The sequence below is a fragment of the Nymphaea colorata genome, chromosome 11, assembly GCF_008831285.2.
Source record: "Nymphaea colorata isolate Beijing-Zhang1983 chromosome 11, ASM883128v2, whole genome shotgun sequence".
Lineage (NCBI taxonomy): Eukaryota > Viridiplantae > Streptophyta > Magnoliopsida > Nymphaeales > Nymphaeaceae > Nymphaea > Nymphaea colorata.
The window spans coordinates 238,906-255,852 of NC_045148.1; the positions used below are offsets into that span (position 1 = coordinate 238,906).

At 39.8% G+C, this 16,947-nt stretch overlaps 2 protein-coding genes across 2 annotated transcripts; both read right to left on the bottom strand.

Moving 5' to 3' along the window:
• Positions 1-455: 455 nt before the first annotated feature.
• LOC116263869 (tyrosine-protein phosphatase RLPH2-like) lies at positions 456-3,429 on the bottom strand. Its single transcript, XM_031643675.2, has 4 exons — positions 2,816-3,429; positions 1,297-1,364; positions 912-1,091; positions 456-765 (listed from the first exon to the last, which is right to left on the bottom strand). Exons 1-4 carry the CDS (start codon positions 3,342-3,344, stop codon positions 589-591), a joined length of 954 nt encoding a protein of 317 aa, XP_031499535.1. The 5' UTR covers positions 3,345-3,429; the 3' UTR covers positions 456-588.
• A 1,860-nt stretch (positions 3,430-5,289) lies between these two features.
• On the bottom strand, positions 5,290-16,173 carry LOC116264437 (ABC transporter G family member 39-like). The gene is made up of 20 exons (XM_031644652.1): positions 15,742-16,173; positions 15,403-15,523; positions 15,101-15,189; positions 14,285-14,369; positions 13,612-13,902; positions 13,278-13,368; positions 11,903-12,803; positions 11,607-11,767; positions 11,311-11,414; positions 10,279-10,444; positions 10,067-10,192; positions 9,794-9,930; positions 9,223-9,555; positions 8,849-9,139; positions 8,658-8,741; positions 7,944-8,077; positions 7,640-7,867; positions 6,631-6,802; positions 6,114-6,368; positions 5,290-5,771 (listed from the first exon to the last, which is right to left on the bottom strand). Exons 1-20 carry the CDS (start codon positions 16,122-16,124, stop codon positions 5,502-5,504), a joined length of 4,422 nt encoding a protein of 1,473 aa, XP_031500512.1. The 5' UTR covers positions 16,125-16,173; the 3' UTR covers positions 5,290-5,501.
• Between the last annotated feature and the right edge of the window lie 774 nt (positions 16,174-16,947).

Sequence of the window (16,947 nt, forward strand, 5' to 3'; positions counted from 1 at the left end):
CACCAAGAACCATTTGGAGGGCTCCTCCCAACATGAACAGATGATAAATGGTTCTGATGACACTTCACATTATCGACGAAAAACACTGACCCGGTCGAGACCTCAATATCTGTGCAGCGTTAACGCTTACTTCACTCCAATCCGAAAACGGATCTGCTGGAGGATAGGCCTCCTACCTCTTATTAGAAGAAATATGCTGTACAAACAGGGATACACCAAAAAGGGACAGCACAAAAGAGGGAGCCCAAAAACCCTACTCGAAGCTGTGGGAGATGTCAACCATCCCACCGTCAAGCATTAGCTACATCCCATGCTACTGACTCCAATCGCTACAAATTATTAGACCGTGCAGTTTTCACATAAATAAAACCTTTATTTTGCATGCGGAAACAAGAGTAGAAATATCCCACATGCCGCATTAGATTTTTCTGATTTTTTAAAGTGAATCATGCATAAACTTGTAAATTCTTCTGATATTTCTTCTTCTCAGACGCCAATGACCCTCTATCACGATTATTCACTGTAAAAGGTACTGATGAATTTGTCACAAGCTTTTGTGATAATAATTCAGATTCTACTCAGTGTAGGCTAATGTTGATCCACAAGAACATCAGTATTTCGAATAATCCTCTTCGATGGAAGGATCATTGCAGCCAATGGCAAATCCTTCAGTCCACCACTTTCATCAATTATCAGCCTAAGACCATCAATATGCAAGGCCCCATGATGACCGCTGACTTCTATGATCTTCTCATCAGCCAGCGCCTGTAAAATTGAAGCACAAAGGATCTTTACATCAATTCTCAATCTCTCTCACAACACCAACACTATTGCCCAATATTCATCGAGATCACATTTTTTTCAAAAACAAAAAACATTCATGAAACAACAGGACCAAACAAAAGTGCTACCTTTGGAATGTCCCAAACATCTTTCCTGCCACTAAGGTTTGCCACTTTAGGCTGACTTGTATCCCTGTATCTCAGCATTTTTAGCTGGCTTTCGACGTCCTGTTTTGTCACCAAACCAGCATGAACAGCTATCAGTTTATGGTAGGACAATCCCTCTGAGGTCTGAATGCAAACATTATCCTGCAGAGATTGCAATTCAGAAATCAACAACGAATAATTGTCATCTGACATAGAAATACACGTTAGACTGGTGGGTTTTAAAGGTTCCTTCCAAGGTTATTTATGCTAAGATCCCCATTCATATTAGATTTCTCACAATTACGTTGGTTACCCAGGTCTAACTATCATTTAAAAATTAATAGTTATAGTTTCATAAAAGTAATACCTCTTCATGTACCCAAACCAAGTCAGCAAGAAACTCCTTGTGCTCCTTGGGAACAGCTTTCATCAAATCTGCCATCAATTCTAATATGTCATTAACATTTTCAAAGAAAGCAGCCCCTCATCATTCATAAGAAACACCTGGGACATTTTATTCTAACAGCTACATCTCATGCTCGCAAGTGAGTAACGAGAAGACTAAGGATGATCAAGAAAAAAAAATAAAATAAAAGAACCAATAGAATATTCCAATGGTTTTGGGGAAAGGGCAAGGTAATATGAACTTAAATCCAAGTCCGGAAGATGGCACCTGTTAAAACTCATTGCATCCGCTTTGTGGTCGATTGCACACTAAACATAGCAGAACAATGGAGGATTGCACAAGTGCTAGAGAACACAAGGAACCATGCCCCAGAAAGAAGCATAAATTGGATAGCAAAGGAGGAGTTTGAACATGAAAGCAACTTCATTCATCGTGCATCAACATGCAGTATGGCAAGGCAATAAAGAAAGATGGTAGCTAAGAACATATGATTTTCCTTGGATCTCATCTTCTGATATTCAAACTTGGGACTTGAAAGGCATCGTAGGGATGCCAGTTCAAAACTTAGAGAAGTACTTCACGTGCATATTTTGATAAAGCATAGTAATTGAAAGGTACTATTTTTGCTTAGAGGATTAATGAAAACAGAAAGATGTTTATAAGATCCTGTAGAAAACATGACTGTAGATGACCTCAAAAAGTTGCAGGCATCGATCAGCTTGCATTATATCGGATAGTTGCCATGGGTAACATGACAGCTAATGGATCAGCTACATGTGATACCAAGGCATGCAATGTTGTTGCTGTGTTGCACGTGAACTCAAAGAGGGAAACTCAGGACATAATTATGTCTTCTCAAAATGATAACAAAACCAGCTAAATTTTGTGAAACTCTCATGGTTAACAGACAAGTTGGAGTTGTGATTTCAGCATGGAAACCAATAAGCTGGTCTCATAAGTCAAACTACAGCAACAATTCTCATTCAGCACACTGTTTTCATGACACACATCCTATATAAGTAAAAACCACAAAAAAGTGCAGAAAGTTCGAACACCTTACAATTCGAAACTAAGGAAAAGACTAATCCAGAGGAACGAGAAACCAGAATCTGACAAATCTCCATCAGTATTTCAAAAGTAACAGATATAAAAGCTAAAACCTTAAGCACATGTACGTAACAAGGAGGACACAATTAAGCCTTCCACTACCCATTAAACCTCAATACTTTCACAAAATGGAAAATGCCCATTTTTCTGCACAAAAACCCGACAAAAATAATAGACAAATCAATTTACTCAATCATAGAGGACTTCCCATGGTTGGAAAAAAAAGACACAGACGAAAAAAGTAGAACAAGCTACAGAGGCATCTCAAGGTGTCACAATTTTTCCTGACTAAATTGAAGAAAGAAACAAAATACATCTATCAATCTAAGAAGATATTAAAGTTAAAAAGATAGGATAAGAAAAAGCAAAGTACCTGGGTGGCCATGGGGAACACCATATGACTTGAAAGTCGTTCCCGCATCATAGATGGATCCCTGGTAAATTATACCCTTCTTTGCGTTGAGCTTCTCCTTGATTGAGCCAGCCCACCTCCTAGCTTGGACATGCATCACCTCGTATCCTTCTCCCTTGTACCATCCTTCCCTCTCTTCGTTTTGCAGATACTCGTCCCATGTTTGGCGGAACCCGCCGGCGGGCAGCACGTGCTGAGGGAGAGCGCCAATGAAGGCGGCGAAGGCAAAGTCGTGGTTGCCGCAGAGGAAGACGTGGGACTGGCGCGGGTAGCGGGAAGGTAGGGAGATGAGGAAGTCGATGACGCGTGAGGTGTCGGGACCCCTGTCACAATAGTCGCCGAGGAAGATGATGAGTGCGGTCTCGAAGGAGGAGGTGCCCAGTGCCGACTCCAGGTTGCGCCAGAGCCGCTCCAGCTTCGATATGTACCCATGGACGTCGCCGATCAGGCACACCGCCCTCTCCTCCCTCGGCTTCGGTACGTCTGCCATCTCTCTCTCTCTCTCTCTCTCTCTCTCTCTCTCTCTCTCTCTCTCTCTTTCGGAATCTAAGCGTTTGATAAATCACTCCACTAGGCAAAGGACGTAGATTAATAGCTCAGAAGATTTGGTTTCTATATGTAAAATTCTTTAGTGGTGAGCTTCGGAAACTGGGAACGGTAGGCAAATGCTTTTCTAAAGAAGTCCAGCAACTATAGGAAATCAGAACGTAGCGACAAAGCTTTTAGAGGAAATTAACAAATTATAAAACGAGGGAAGAACTTTTCCAATAAAAGTCAGGATATAAAAAGCTAAAAATACGACTCTGATAAGAAAAACAAGAATTTTTGTCGCTGTAAACTTCTTAAAGAACTTAGATTTATAGCTCTGAAGATTTGGTTTTGATTTGTAAAAGTTTTTAAATGGTGAGCTTCGGAAACTGAGAACGGTAGGCAAATGCCTTTCTAACAAAGTCCAGCAACTATAGGAAATCAGAAGGTAGCAACAAATTTTTTAGAAGAAATTAACAAATTGTAAAACGAGGGAAGAACTTTTCCAAGGAAAGTCATAAAATAAAAGCTAAAATTACGACGCTAATAAAAAAAACATGATTTTTTGTGGCTATTAAACAGTATGCAAACTTCTTACATACGAGAATTAAACAAATGAAATGTATTTTATCTATCGTAAAATCCAAGTACTGAAAAGCTCAACACCCGAACCTGAGTTTTGCGCCTTGCCCATCAAGCGACTTCAATGCCAACCTACTGGACAAGGACTCGACTTGAAGTCCACCATAAATTTTCTTGATTGTATGAATAGAATATGTGAACAGCTCATTCACCGTTCTTTAACAAGAGAATGAGAACGGGAACGTTTGCCGCTATATATATATATATATATATATATATATATATATATATTTGTGTCCTACAGATTTCACACAGACACGCCAAACAGGTCACGTTTAACGGCATAACCTTCAGAAGAAAATCTCAAGAATATTTCGGCTTAACGTTCATTTGAATATAATTAAGCGTATGTTAGTTAAACAAAATTAATACAAACGTATTTTAAAGAGAAGGTGTTTAACTCGCAAGATATATAAGTCGATCCAATTTGTTATTTGAAAGAGCAATTTATCTAAAATTAGTATTACTTTTTCCAGTGTGCATTACGTTTAATATTATGATAACCTCTCTAAAACATTGACATTGTAACAAGTTCGTAAAACATCAACTGTTGGACAATTTCAAGCTTCAAAAATTGTTTTCCAACGTGAACAAACCGCATAGCATTAAAGACAATATTCAATATTACGGCGGAACGACTTGAATACTCACAACTACACCGATGGACAAGTGACATTTTCGGTGTCCACGTTAAAACTTTATTACGTCGTAGTGCTTATGAATGCAGTTGCACCGCCCTTGCCACACCAATTGCATCTTCTCCTTCCAACTTGCATCCCGGTGCATGCATGCTCCTGTCTTGAAATCAAACAGTATTTGGCAGTGTTCTAAAAATCAGTCGATTCTAATTCGAATCAGCGGTAGCTTCACTCTGTTCAAGTCTCCAATAAGTTGTCTACTAAATTTAAGCTATCGTCTTTAGTTCTTTTTACCAGTTCAGTTTTTTATGATCTTTCTCATTTAAAAATTTTAATAAACCAGATTAACAAGAGACCTTGATTTAGACCCAATTCGGCCAGTTTATTGAATCTTTTTGCCGTTCAATTCGCTTTAGAAGCTGATTATGGTAACATTGATTTTAGTACGAGTCTTAAGTGCAAACATGCACATGATTTTACAAACATGGCAAAAAGAAGTTTATCTCGGAGGATTCAGTAGTCGTGAACCCCAGTTATTATGAACAAGGATTCTGTGCTGCCGGGATTTCATTTCACTCAAGAAATAAAACGAAACTAACCTCAACCGCTAGTATAAAATATGTGAAATCATGCTTTCCTCATATGAACACTAGTTACTAGAAAACAGGTACTTAGAATGGGAAACACTGGAACGTTTATTCACACGCATACAAGAGGAAGCCAATGTTGAAGGAGCTCTGACCTAGTCTTCATATTCATCGGGTTCTACAATGACAATTGACAAACACGAAGCCTGCATCTTCCTTTTGGCAAACCCCGAGTAGTATTAGTTTCACGTTTTATCTCTTTTGGAAGTTGAGGAATTTAATGCCGAAGGCAAAGACAAGCAAAAAGAGCATCACAAAGACGAAGTGGATTACAGCAACAGTTGGCAAAAAGTCGTGCCTGTAGCCCATGAATTCCTGAACGTACTCCTTTACTGTTATAGTCCCGACTCCTGGAACTGTGATCGAACTGGTTAAATCACCAACCTGAGAAGTGATGAGCCCATAAATAGTCCATGCTAGCGGGCAAGCCCAATAGTACCACCTCCACCAGATTGGCAGCAACTGCAAAACAGATTAAAGCATAAGCCCAATACAGCTTTTGAGTCATCAAATCAGCCATGGTGGGTGTTTCAGCAAAGTGATAAAGCAAACTCGTGTTGCTGTAACACAGCAACAAATGGTCAAGGATCATTTGTTCCAGGTAGCTAAGTGTATTCAGTTTAGTTTGTAGAGCACTGACAGTGAAATAGCTCTATCAAACTGAATTACTGTGTCAGAAGTTCAGGGAGCTCTGAGATAGCAATAGGAAATTATTTATGAAAAGCTATTAAGCATAATCAAATGAAGAAAAAGAAGGAAGAAAGAATCTGCAAGCCAATAGAAGTAAAAGCACAATATACATACCGGTCGACTGATAAGGAAGCCAGAAAAGAGATTCCAGAAGCTGAAGAAGAAAGAGACGATGATAGGACTGATGTGGTGACTAGGAGTAAGAGCAATACCCACCATCCCATAAAGAGTAAAATAGAGGAAGGCCATTGACACAAAATATAGGAACCATAGGTATCTGACCACCCCAAAAGCGAAGCCAATGCAAGAAAACAAAATCAAGCTGTATATAAATGTTTGTACAACAATATATACAACCTCTATCACCACCTGCAAATTTGAAAGGAAATGTTAATTACTACTTATCCTAATTCAAAAGAAAGCATAGCCCAAATCCATCCCAAGACAAAGAGGATAATTCTCTACCCCAAGCAATAAAATTACACAATCCGGAGTCAAAATAAGGTAAATTTGATAGAACTGTTTTGATTTATTATGCGAGGCCCACATTGTGAACAATAATTCATGTATTGTTAACAGTGAATTCTGATGGTGTCCTTTGGTCCAGGAAGCTAAGTTAATTTGAAGATACCTGGCCAATGGTATAAGGCAGTGTAGAGTACATCCCTGCTGCTCTTTCTCTGTAGAAGACCGTTCTTTCAATAGAAACAACTGGCTGAACACTCATTGCATTGTTGATCCCAAGGAACATCACAACTGTGTACATTGCCCCTAGCAGATTGAGCAGCTGCTGCTCCGTCCCACTGTCATGTTGAATAGATGTAGAACAAAATTGCATTATGTAATGAATTAATCAGTCAAATAGCATAAGGTAATAAATCAGTTCAATTTAGTGTAGTCAATATTTTCTTTAATATGATGTCATACCACTACCGTGTCAGTTTCAGAATCTCATTTAGCAAGACTCAAGGGACTGAAGTACGCTTTCCAGGAATGAGATGGTAATTCGTATTTCATGGTTTCAACACTTCCATGAGTCCATCCAATTTAACAAATGATATTCTTGCACCATAATATATAGAGAATGGAAAAACAACATGGAGTGGTTGCATGATCTAAGTCAGTTAGGACTCTTGCTTTCACAAATATGACCGACTGGAGAACCTTACAAGGGATCACAGTTGGTATAGGCTACCTGAAGCTACATGAGTTTGCTACATTAAGTTTCAACTATGCTAACATATGTCAGAGTGCATAGTTACTTTTAAGGAAATTTTTGACATTGTGTTGGTAGAGTAGATATGGTGATGACAACTCTTAACTTTATATTGTGGAATAGCATGACAAACTTCATGGCATTTGAAAGCACCAAACAGCAATATGTCATACGAGTAGATGATAGATCCAAGTGGACTGAGCTGAGTTAGGAGCATGTTTAAATTGGCAGGTTATCAAACACAGGTAACTTGAAACTAGTGTAAAAGTCTCCAGACAACTGAAGGATGGTGCTATTCTGAGCTTGGCTAGGAGCTATGGAGCTTTTGACATTCATAGTGCTTTCTTGATGTCAAATTCACATAACACTATGTTTTGTTTCATATCCAAAAATGTTCAGAAAGTATCACTTTGCAAATCCTTACGTTTTCGTTCCAGCATCCCAGAAAATAGTTCCAAAGATGAGACCTGTTGTGATTGTCATGAAAAATCTGAGACCATTGTACTGTGGGTTCCTCCAGTAGGACCTACTTTGTTTCCAGAAACAAGCTCTGCACTGAGCCACAAAGCTTTGAGCATGTGTCGTTGGGAAAAAGAGATCCTTTGAACCTGGTAATGGAGTGCTCAATTCATTGATGAGCTCCGCATTTTCCCTGTTCGCAAAAGTTGTGACTTAGGTCAAATTGGTAAGTGGAAGAAGCCTCCTGATTTGAGCCAAGCGATTCATACCGATAACGAGAAGAATTTGAATAAGTTACAGCAAAGTCTAGGCCAAGTTGTGCTTCAGAAACAGTGTTTGTGACTTCCAACATCCAATTTGCAGGATTGTCCCCATCTAAAATTTTGGGGACTCCTGGAATTGCCTGAAACAATAAGTTCATGAAATTAGACATGTAAATTCATTTGTTTGATGAGCATTGCTGCATGCATACAGAACGTGGATTTGCCATGCCTTAAAAAATACCTGTCAGGAGGATAGAAATTGTGTGAATATCAAACGTTCCAAAGATGGGGAAGCTAATCAGTAGTCACATTTACATCATTAACTAGTGGGGCATTTACCTAGTTACCTAATATTGCTATACAATCTAAATTTATTATTGGCTAATCATAGTCTATTTTTGCATACAAGCTGTTTACCAAGAAAACAGTTTAAATGACATATATGTTCAATCACCCTTTTAAACTTCATATTTTCAAGGAACCAATAAAAGAGGAATATGATCGGCGAGTAAACACTCATTGAAATTACCTAAAAATTCTGAAAAGCATACATGTTCGCTTACTTACAGTTGGTAAGTGTAAATTTCCCCTCCTTTTGAACTGGCACCCCACACTATATTTAATTTGCAGATATTCGAGATTTCAACTCAAACTCTAGTTTGTTGACCAAATAGTATGAAAAATGCATGGATGCCAAAGCACATTCAGATATGTTCTTACCTGAAAATAATCAACCAACTTGCGAGACTCATGACCTAAAGCACCTGCATAAATCACTTGACCACCTCTCCTCATCAGCAGAAGCTGAAACAATAAATTGGAAACTTCAAATGAGATAGTAAAATATGAAGCATAAGACGACACAAAGCGCTTGCAATTCATCCATGAAACTGATAACATTATGACACAACCTCATCAAAAGCTTCAAAGATATCAATGCTTGGTTGGTGAATCGTGCAAACAACTGTCCTGCCCGTGTCAACGGTGTTCCTTACAGTACGCATAACAATAGCTGCAGCTCTAGCATCAAGCCCTGATGTGGGTTCGTCCATGAATATGATGGAAGGATTCGCAACCAATTCTACGGCTATGGTTAAGCGTTTTCTTTGCTCAGTTGATAGGCCACTTACTCCAGGTAAACCAACTATTGTGTTTCTTATTGGGTTCAATTCAACTAGCTCCATAATCTCTTCAACAAACAGCTGAAAAATGGGATAAGTATAAGCTAATAATCAAGAATGCATTAAGAAAGCAAAATAAAAGCAACTTTTGACAATTCAAATACCTCTCTGCTGTCTGCATCTATTTCAGGTGAAAGACGTAACCATGCAGAGTAAACTAGGGACTCATACACCGTAACGTTTGGAGAATGTATGTCATTTTGTTCGCAATAGCCACTGACTCTTGCAAACGTCTCTTGCCGTTTCGGGTAACCAGAAATAGTTATACTTCCTTCAATGTATCCTCCAGTTTTTCTTCCTGCTAGGACATCCATCAGAGTGGTCTTTCCGGCCCCACTTGAACCCATCAATGCAGTCAGAATTCCTGGTCTAAAAGAGCCACTAACATCACATAGAAGTTGCAACCGGTCTTCTTCAATTCCTTGGCCTTTCATTTCCTAATGAATGACCACATTAGTTTGTCATGTTACACTTGAAGGATTCAATAGCATCCCATGATACCATTAACTTTCCACAAAAGCACAATTTTGATTCTAAAGTTGTTCCAGACTTCTAGTCTAATCATAGCCATAAACAATTGCAACATAAAGAAACTTCAGAGAGAACATGCCTCTACGCCTATCAGAACTCATGGACTATTTTCCAGTAAAGGATACTTCCAAAAAGGATGCTTACAAGAGGCATGTCAACATAGTAGTTCAAATGGTTGAATGCAAGTGAAAGTGGCTGAAATGGTAGAACCATTCCTCTCTTAGGGGCTTCTACTTCTGATTCTCTCTTGTTGGTTGTGTTATTCAATCCCATGCTGTCTCCTGCAACCATGTGAAAGTACAAACTTATGCATACAGTTCGTTGTAGGAAGACTGATAATCAAGGAGAAAAGTATCTTAGTTGTTAAGGGCATTCATGATAGTGGAGAAAAACTCAAAACTCAATACCATAATTAACCTTCAAATTGAGGATTTATCAACTTGTTCTGAAACTGCTCAGTTGCTTGTTCACTTACAGACTGAGAGTCATTTTGGTTCTCATGTTGATCTTCACAAGGCAGTACTACTTCGTGGTTAGTAATAGCTACAAAATCCAAATTAAGAATCTTCAGGTCAAAACTCATCGTGCATAATAGACAACCACTTCATTAGCATATAATTATCACTTACGATTGAGATATTTGAGAGCCAGGATGAAGCACACATTGAAAAGAAATGTGTATCCAATCAAGACTTTAATAGCTACCCAATAAAAATATTCTTCTGTAAACATGCCCCTTGCCTTGAGAATAGCCTTTCCAATCGTAGGTGCATCAATGTTTGTGTCTTTGTTTGGCTGTGACAAGTAAAGAAGATTTGCTATCAAAGATAATATTCCAATTTTTTACTGTCTTCTATAAACTAAGTTAAAAGTAACATGATATACATCTATAACCTAGTAGACTAAGCCTAAACCAAATTTGACTCGAGGAAGATTGATGGACCTCAGTCCACCTTATAACTTACTTTAGTTTGAAGTCACAAATAATATGAATACAAACACAAGGCAGTAATTAAACTCAAGTGTACATGGCCTTCATTAAGTATGGGATATTGTAATTATATAAAGCACATATCTTTCTGTCTTAGATCCTAGGTTTGAAAGTTGAACATGGCTTGGTAGTTGGTACCTATTGCGGTTACTTGACCAGTTGACTGTCAAGCGTCCAAACTGGTTAATTGTAGCCTGCTCTAATTCGTCACCCAAATAAACAGTACGAACTTGGACAGAAGATAAAATTTGATTAGATATATTGTTGGACATCAGTCACTTCAGAACTTTTTGCATACAAGATTATTTAGAAGCCACTCCCACAGATGACATGTGACAATGCACTATAGTTGTTTATATGTGTGCACACACATGGACTTTCATTGTTGTGCCTGATGGAAGCTGGTCAAGACTAGGTGCCGTATACAGTTTATACTTCATTGCAAGTTGGATTATCAAACGAAATCTCAGGATGTCCAGCGATTTGAATTTTGAATTGTAAATTGCTGCAACAATCATCATAAAAATAGCACGTACTGGTAATGCAAAATATCAAAAACAACATTCACTTTCTCAAGTCAGTTTTGGTTAAGTGTTTATAAGTACTTGTCTTAGTTGATTAAGATTTGCAATGTGTGCTCACTGAAGATTAAGCTAGGATTCAAACTTACTGCACCCCATCGATCATCGAGGAATTCATTGATAGCAATAGCATTTTGGCCATACATCAAGGGGGACAACCAATAGCCCCATATCCACCACGGTTTAATCTGATCTGAAGCACAGGAAAGGAAAAGCACAAAAATGTAAGTTGAAATTTATCATCACAACCTATAAGCTAGTTTGAACTTTGACTTTGACGTTGTAATTGGCTACCAATTTGACATCAGCATTTCAATTTGGTATCTTAGGCTTGATGTTGCGAACCTTTTCTACTGAAGCAAAATATGAAAAGAATTTTACTCACCTCTGGATACTACAAAGCCACCCAGATTAAAGACCAGAAGAAGAGTGAATGATCCAATCGTGTTTGCTGTAACCAATGTTCTTCCCACAGCAGCAATAAATCGGAAAAGAGAAAGAGCCATATTGTGTGTGCATATATATGCAAGTAACTGCCGAAGGAACCTACATTTGCGGGAATACAATGTAAATGAGTTCCAGTACATTTTTAGCAACAGATAGAAGTATCCTTTGGAATAATGTTGAATATAGAAGCTACGGGAGACTAGCAGCAGAATCACCGGAAAATTCACAATTCACCTTGTAGGAGAAGGAGCAAAGCCAATGGTATAGTATGTCAAAGCTACCCATACTGTAGATTCCAATATCGACATAGGCATCCTAATAAGGCATTTTGGAACTGCATAGGCCCAAGCTGGATAGAACAAGAAATCTCTGTGCTTGTAAAACACTGGAAGTGCACCAACAGTAAGTGACAATTCGGACATCCCAATGAACATCACATTAATCAGACCAAAGAAGAGGGCACCACTGTATTTCACACCATCTGCAAGTGTCTCATGTTTCATCTGAGTTCTGAAAAAGACGGACATGGTGACAATTGACATAATTGTGATTTGGGTGGTCTTGAAAACGTAAATAAAAGCGTTCCTCCGCATGAGCAGCCACTCTCTTGAGAAACAGGCTTTGAAGAGCTCCCAGCTAGAGATTCCGTACTTCTTCTTCGCCAATGCTGCAGGATGGCTCTTTGATCTGTCAAAAGGGGATTGGAGTTCGTTAGAAATCCTCTGGCCAGTTCGGAATGAGTTGAAAGCTTGCGAGAACTCCACAGCTGAGATGAAGCGGTAGGACTGAAGTTCATTGCACCAGTATTGCTTTTGATCCTTCTCCGAAGTCACCTCTTGCAGGAAGTCAGCAACTCCTTTTCTGGAGGGGCACTTGAAGCCCATGAATTCAAAGAATTCAAGCACTTCCTCACGTGGACCTTGATAGACAATGTAGCCCTCAGAGAGCAGAATGATGTCATCAAAGAGGTTGAAGGTCTCGGGTGCAGGTTGGAGAAGGGACATGAGCATGGTGCCATCCATGACGTGAACCATCTGTCTCATATACTTCACAATCTGGAAGGTGGTGGAGCTATCTAGTCCTGTAGATATCTCATCCATGAAAAAAGCCTTAGCAGGTCCCACCAGCATTTCCCCTGAAACATAAGCAGGAACATCAACATAAGAAAACTCAGAACTTGGTTTACTCTATGAAAGCCCCTTAACTAAAGTCGAACGTCAAAGTAACATGCATCCTCCTGGTCCAGCACCAACAAGCAACATAAGGTCCACCCATTTTACAACGACGACTCTAGAGTAACTTCTTACTAGACGGTCAAAGTTGAGTGGGTACATTAGTATGGCAAGCATTTCGAAGGTTTAGAGAACACAACGACACCTGCTGGGATAAGGCACCCCACCTTTTTTGCAAAATAATAAGCTATGTACAAGGAAAGAATGGAAAGCCGATCGAACACAAAGAGCCGAAAGGCCAAAAAACCCAAAAAGACCAAAGAAAGCAAAGACTGTACAGTACAGCATGTTACTGGTCCCAAGGGGGTTCACCCTTGGTTTTCTTTCCTACTTTTGTCAAAAGTTACTCATAGAAGAAAATCTATGTAACGCCTTACCAGTGGTCACCCTCTTCTTCTGCCCGCCTGAGACCCCCCTCCTCATATCGTCTCCCACCATGATGTCGGCACAGATATCCAGGCCAAGGACCTATAGCAAAGAAGAGACCAAGTTAAACAACATGTTATGCCTCCACCATATGCACAGGTACCAAAGAATTTCAATATATCATCTCCATAGATCTTTCTTATAGCTTCCCTAAAAATCTCACGTACTAGTGATATTGAAAGTGAAATTCGTACCTTTATACCTTTTAAGAGAACTAAAATCTGTATACTGGAATATGATCTACATACTCTGCATACGATCTTGAGAGAGAGAGAGAGAGAGAACCTTGAGAACATAGTCAGTAGCAAGATTGGACCTCTGGCCCTCCTGTGCCGCCGCCTTCATGAAGGCATCAATCTCAGGGTCAGGCCTGATACCAGCCTCCGTCTCCCTCTTCAGCAGCTTGCTCAGCATTTCGTAGCGGGTGCCAACCCCCAGGCACCTCCCCGAGAAGTCCAGCGTCTCCCTCACCGTCATCTGGCCGTTGTGTACGTCGTGCTGGCTGATGTACGCGCACGTCCTCGCCGGCACGAACTCTGATAGCTCATGCCCGTTATGTGTGATCCTACCTCTAACCTAATTCAATGCACAACAAGCACATCATTTTTCTGCCTAGCGAGCTAACCTACAATCACTAACTTGTTCGCAATATGATCTGAAGAATGATTTAACAGAAGACACAAGTTGAGTTAATAATCTTTGAGTTTTATATCTGCTATTTTGATCATACCATAATAATGGTCCTTAAAACAATAAAATTTTAGAAAAAAAAAAAATAAATCTAACTTATATGTTTGTACTGCATTAATAATCATAAACATCTTACATGTTGATCATTATATAGGCTGCGTTTGGGTGATTTAGTGAAGGGTAAACTAGTTTTTGTTTTGAAAGGACAGATTTACTCAAATCAAGTCTATGACACTATAAGTGATTACAGCAGGAGGGAGAAGCTCACCCTTAGTTTCTTATCAACCTTCCCAGCTAGAGCCAATAACAGAGTAGTTTTTCCGGAGCCAGGTGGCCCAAGGAGGAGAGTCATCCTGAAAAGTTAATTCCGATGTATCAATACATTGGTAATTCAAGCAAACCATAATGAATATGAAGGTGCGTTACCTTTCTGAATAATGAAAAACAGGCTTTATCTATCACTGGAACTTTCTGAAAAGTAATACGGACACATGAATGTGTGTCCTGTTATCCAAGCATCTGGATCTAGTTACTATTTGGACAGTGAAAGAGGCGAACCGAATATGGTACTATAACGCATTTGTATAAAGGACAGAAAATAGTGCTTTCAACCGGCTTTTGTTTGGATTTAAGTAGCCTAAACCAAAGCTTCCGTGACATGGATCTTGGACTCCAAGTTTTGAGTCCATACGATCTGAGAAAACAAAGATTGGAATTGAACTATCTTGGATATCATGGAAGCTCTCATCACCTTGTGATTGAAATATTGGTTACTTGCTACATGTCTATGTAGCAAATATTGGGTTGTCCTAAAATATTTACAAAGTTAAGTATAGGACGCAAATAACTTCTGAAATACCTGCCTCATTCAGTGATATTGCAGTGTTAAAGATATCACATATAAAGCCATTTTTTTAGTATCGCTTTTGAAAGAATATGTCCTCTATATGTCTAGTCATATATTACCCACTTTTATTTTTACTCCTACCTATCTGTTTGTTAACTTACAGCCTTCCCAAATTGTTGCCAACTCTCTCTTGGACATTCTTTTGATGCCAAGACTTGTGAAATGGGTGGCTCTAACCTGGACGGCTTTAGAATTCCACTCATTTCTCTGAGGATCTTCACGACCTTCTTCTTGGATGGGGAAAGCCTCACCAGTCCCAGAACTCCCTGTGCGAGTTAAAATGGATTATCTCGTGTTTAAGAAGCAAACAGGTAACAGAAAAAAGGAAAAAGAAGCATATTATAAAATCTTGGGATTGAGCCACTAAGCAAATATAGCTCAGCATGCATGGTGACATGGGCTAATATTTTTGAACTCGCAATAGAACAATACGAGGTCATATATTACCCACGTTGATGAAACAAGTCAGGCAGAAATACCTCCAAGACGTTGATGCTTGCATTCAAAAGTGTAGGGAGAGCTCTCTTCCCCACGTAGGCGTCGCCCTCGATCGATAGACCCTCGAACCGAACCTCGATGTTCGGTACATCAAGTCCGACCCTGCAATTTAGCAAGAAAACATCAAAGAATAAACAACCGAGAGCCAAGATCCACAGCATGAGAGACAACAAGAAAGAAATCCATCCATGCACTCCAATTTACTTCCACCAAAGATCGATCTACTTTTCTCTGTTAAAATGATTAGATGAGATGATTGGCAGCGAATTTTCAGTCCAAGGTTTGGCAATATTACGCCGTCAAGGAGCTAATGGGCTCACCGATCGATCCTTTCCCGAAGGCAGAGCAAGAATTTCTCGCTGTCATTGTCCACGACGCGGAGAGCCCTCTCCACCAGGTCCCTACGCTGCCCTTTCCCCAGCTTTCGGACGTCCACCACCTCTGTGTCGGCCAAGTTCCCATCCTCCGCTATCACCCTCAGGATGCCCTTCCTCATCCTGCTATAGGTCGGCAGCTTCTCCAGAGCCGCCCACTTGAGGTCCTCCTCGTCTCCTTCTTCGCCATTGCCGGCACTGCTCATTGACGCGTTTCGCCGGAAGACGTCGCCACCGGCGCTGCTCCACGCCTCCCGGAGGCTGCCCGCGATCCCGCTTCTCCGGCCGCTGCTGCCAAAGCTCGACCGCCTAGGATCCTCCCCCGCCATCGCCACGCCGACTGAAGCAGAACAAGGTGGCGGCCTCCCGATCGCCAGCCGGCGCGATTCTCTCTCACTTTTGTGCACGAGAGACCAGGACGGGTCGGCCATCGGGTCGAAGAGGTGACCGTTGATACCGGTAAACCGTTGGGACCGTTAATCTTTCTTTCGGTCCGGATTTACAACATTTTCTCGCTTACGACCTCCATGTTCGTTCATGATTCAAAAAGCGGCCTCGCGCTTCCTAGCGAGTGTTATGGCTGACATTGTCATCGATTCCATTCAATTATGAGCGTCATCTTTTTACGTTGTTAACACAAAAACGTAGTGGTTTCATTTAAAGAAAGCTTCTTTTTTAAAAAAAAATGGGAAGGAAAAAAAAAAAAAGAAACAGCTTAGAAGTGGTGTAGGGAGCTAAAAATAAAGATGAAAACTGAAGACAGCATCGCGTGTTGAATGGGTTGGAACGTTGGACTTAATTTGTTTTGAGATTCTGTTTCTACAAATGAGTTAAAAATGGACATTAACTAACAAGCTAATTGCGTTGTTAAGTGGATCCATCTAGAAGCCCTACAGGCGTTTCTTCCTCCAAATTCATTGACGTCGTCCTTCTCGCCATGTATATTCGCCTTCCGCCTTTTATCAATTGGTCGAAGTTTTTATTTAAAGGGCACAAATATAAAATTGTGTACATTTTATGGCTATAATTACGAGCTTTTTTTTTTTATTTTCTTGAAAAAACTTGAAATATGGATGTTTTACCTTTGTGATGATATTCAGGTTTAGTTTGTCAATCTTTTTTTTTTTCACTAAAAGATGACAACAATCCTAA

What these genes read in the sequence shown, in the direction of transcription:
- LOC116263869 (XM_031643675.2), bottom strand. Translation starts at nt 3,344, where the DNA reads ATGGCAGACGTACCGAAGCCGAGGGAGGAGAGGGCGGTGTGCCTGATC. An exon ending in TGGTTTGGGTACATGAAGAG is followed by an intron (nt 1,092 to 1,296) that starts GTATTACTTTTA and finishes CAATCTCTGCAG; the next exon opens with GATAATGTTTGCATTCAGAC. An exon ending in ATGTTTGGGACATTCCAAAG is followed by an intron (nt 766 to 911) that starts GTAGCACTTTTG and finishes TCAATTTTACAG; the next exon opens with GCGCTGGCTGATGAGAAGAT.
- LOC116264437 (XM_031644652.1), bottom strand. Translation starts at nt 16,124, where the DNA reads ATGGCGGGGGAGGATCCTAGGCGGTCGAGCTTTGGCAGCAGCGGCCGG. An exon ending in TCGATGATCGATGGGGTGCA is followed by an intron (nt 10,445 to 11,310) that starts GTAAGTTTGAAT and finishes TACTTGTCACAG; the next exon opens with CCAAACAAAGACACAAACAT. An exon ending in GGCTCTCAAATATCTCAATC is followed by an intron (nt 10,193 to 10,278) that starts GTAAGTGATAAT and finishes TGGATTTTGTAG; the next exon opens with CTATTACTAACCACGAAGTA.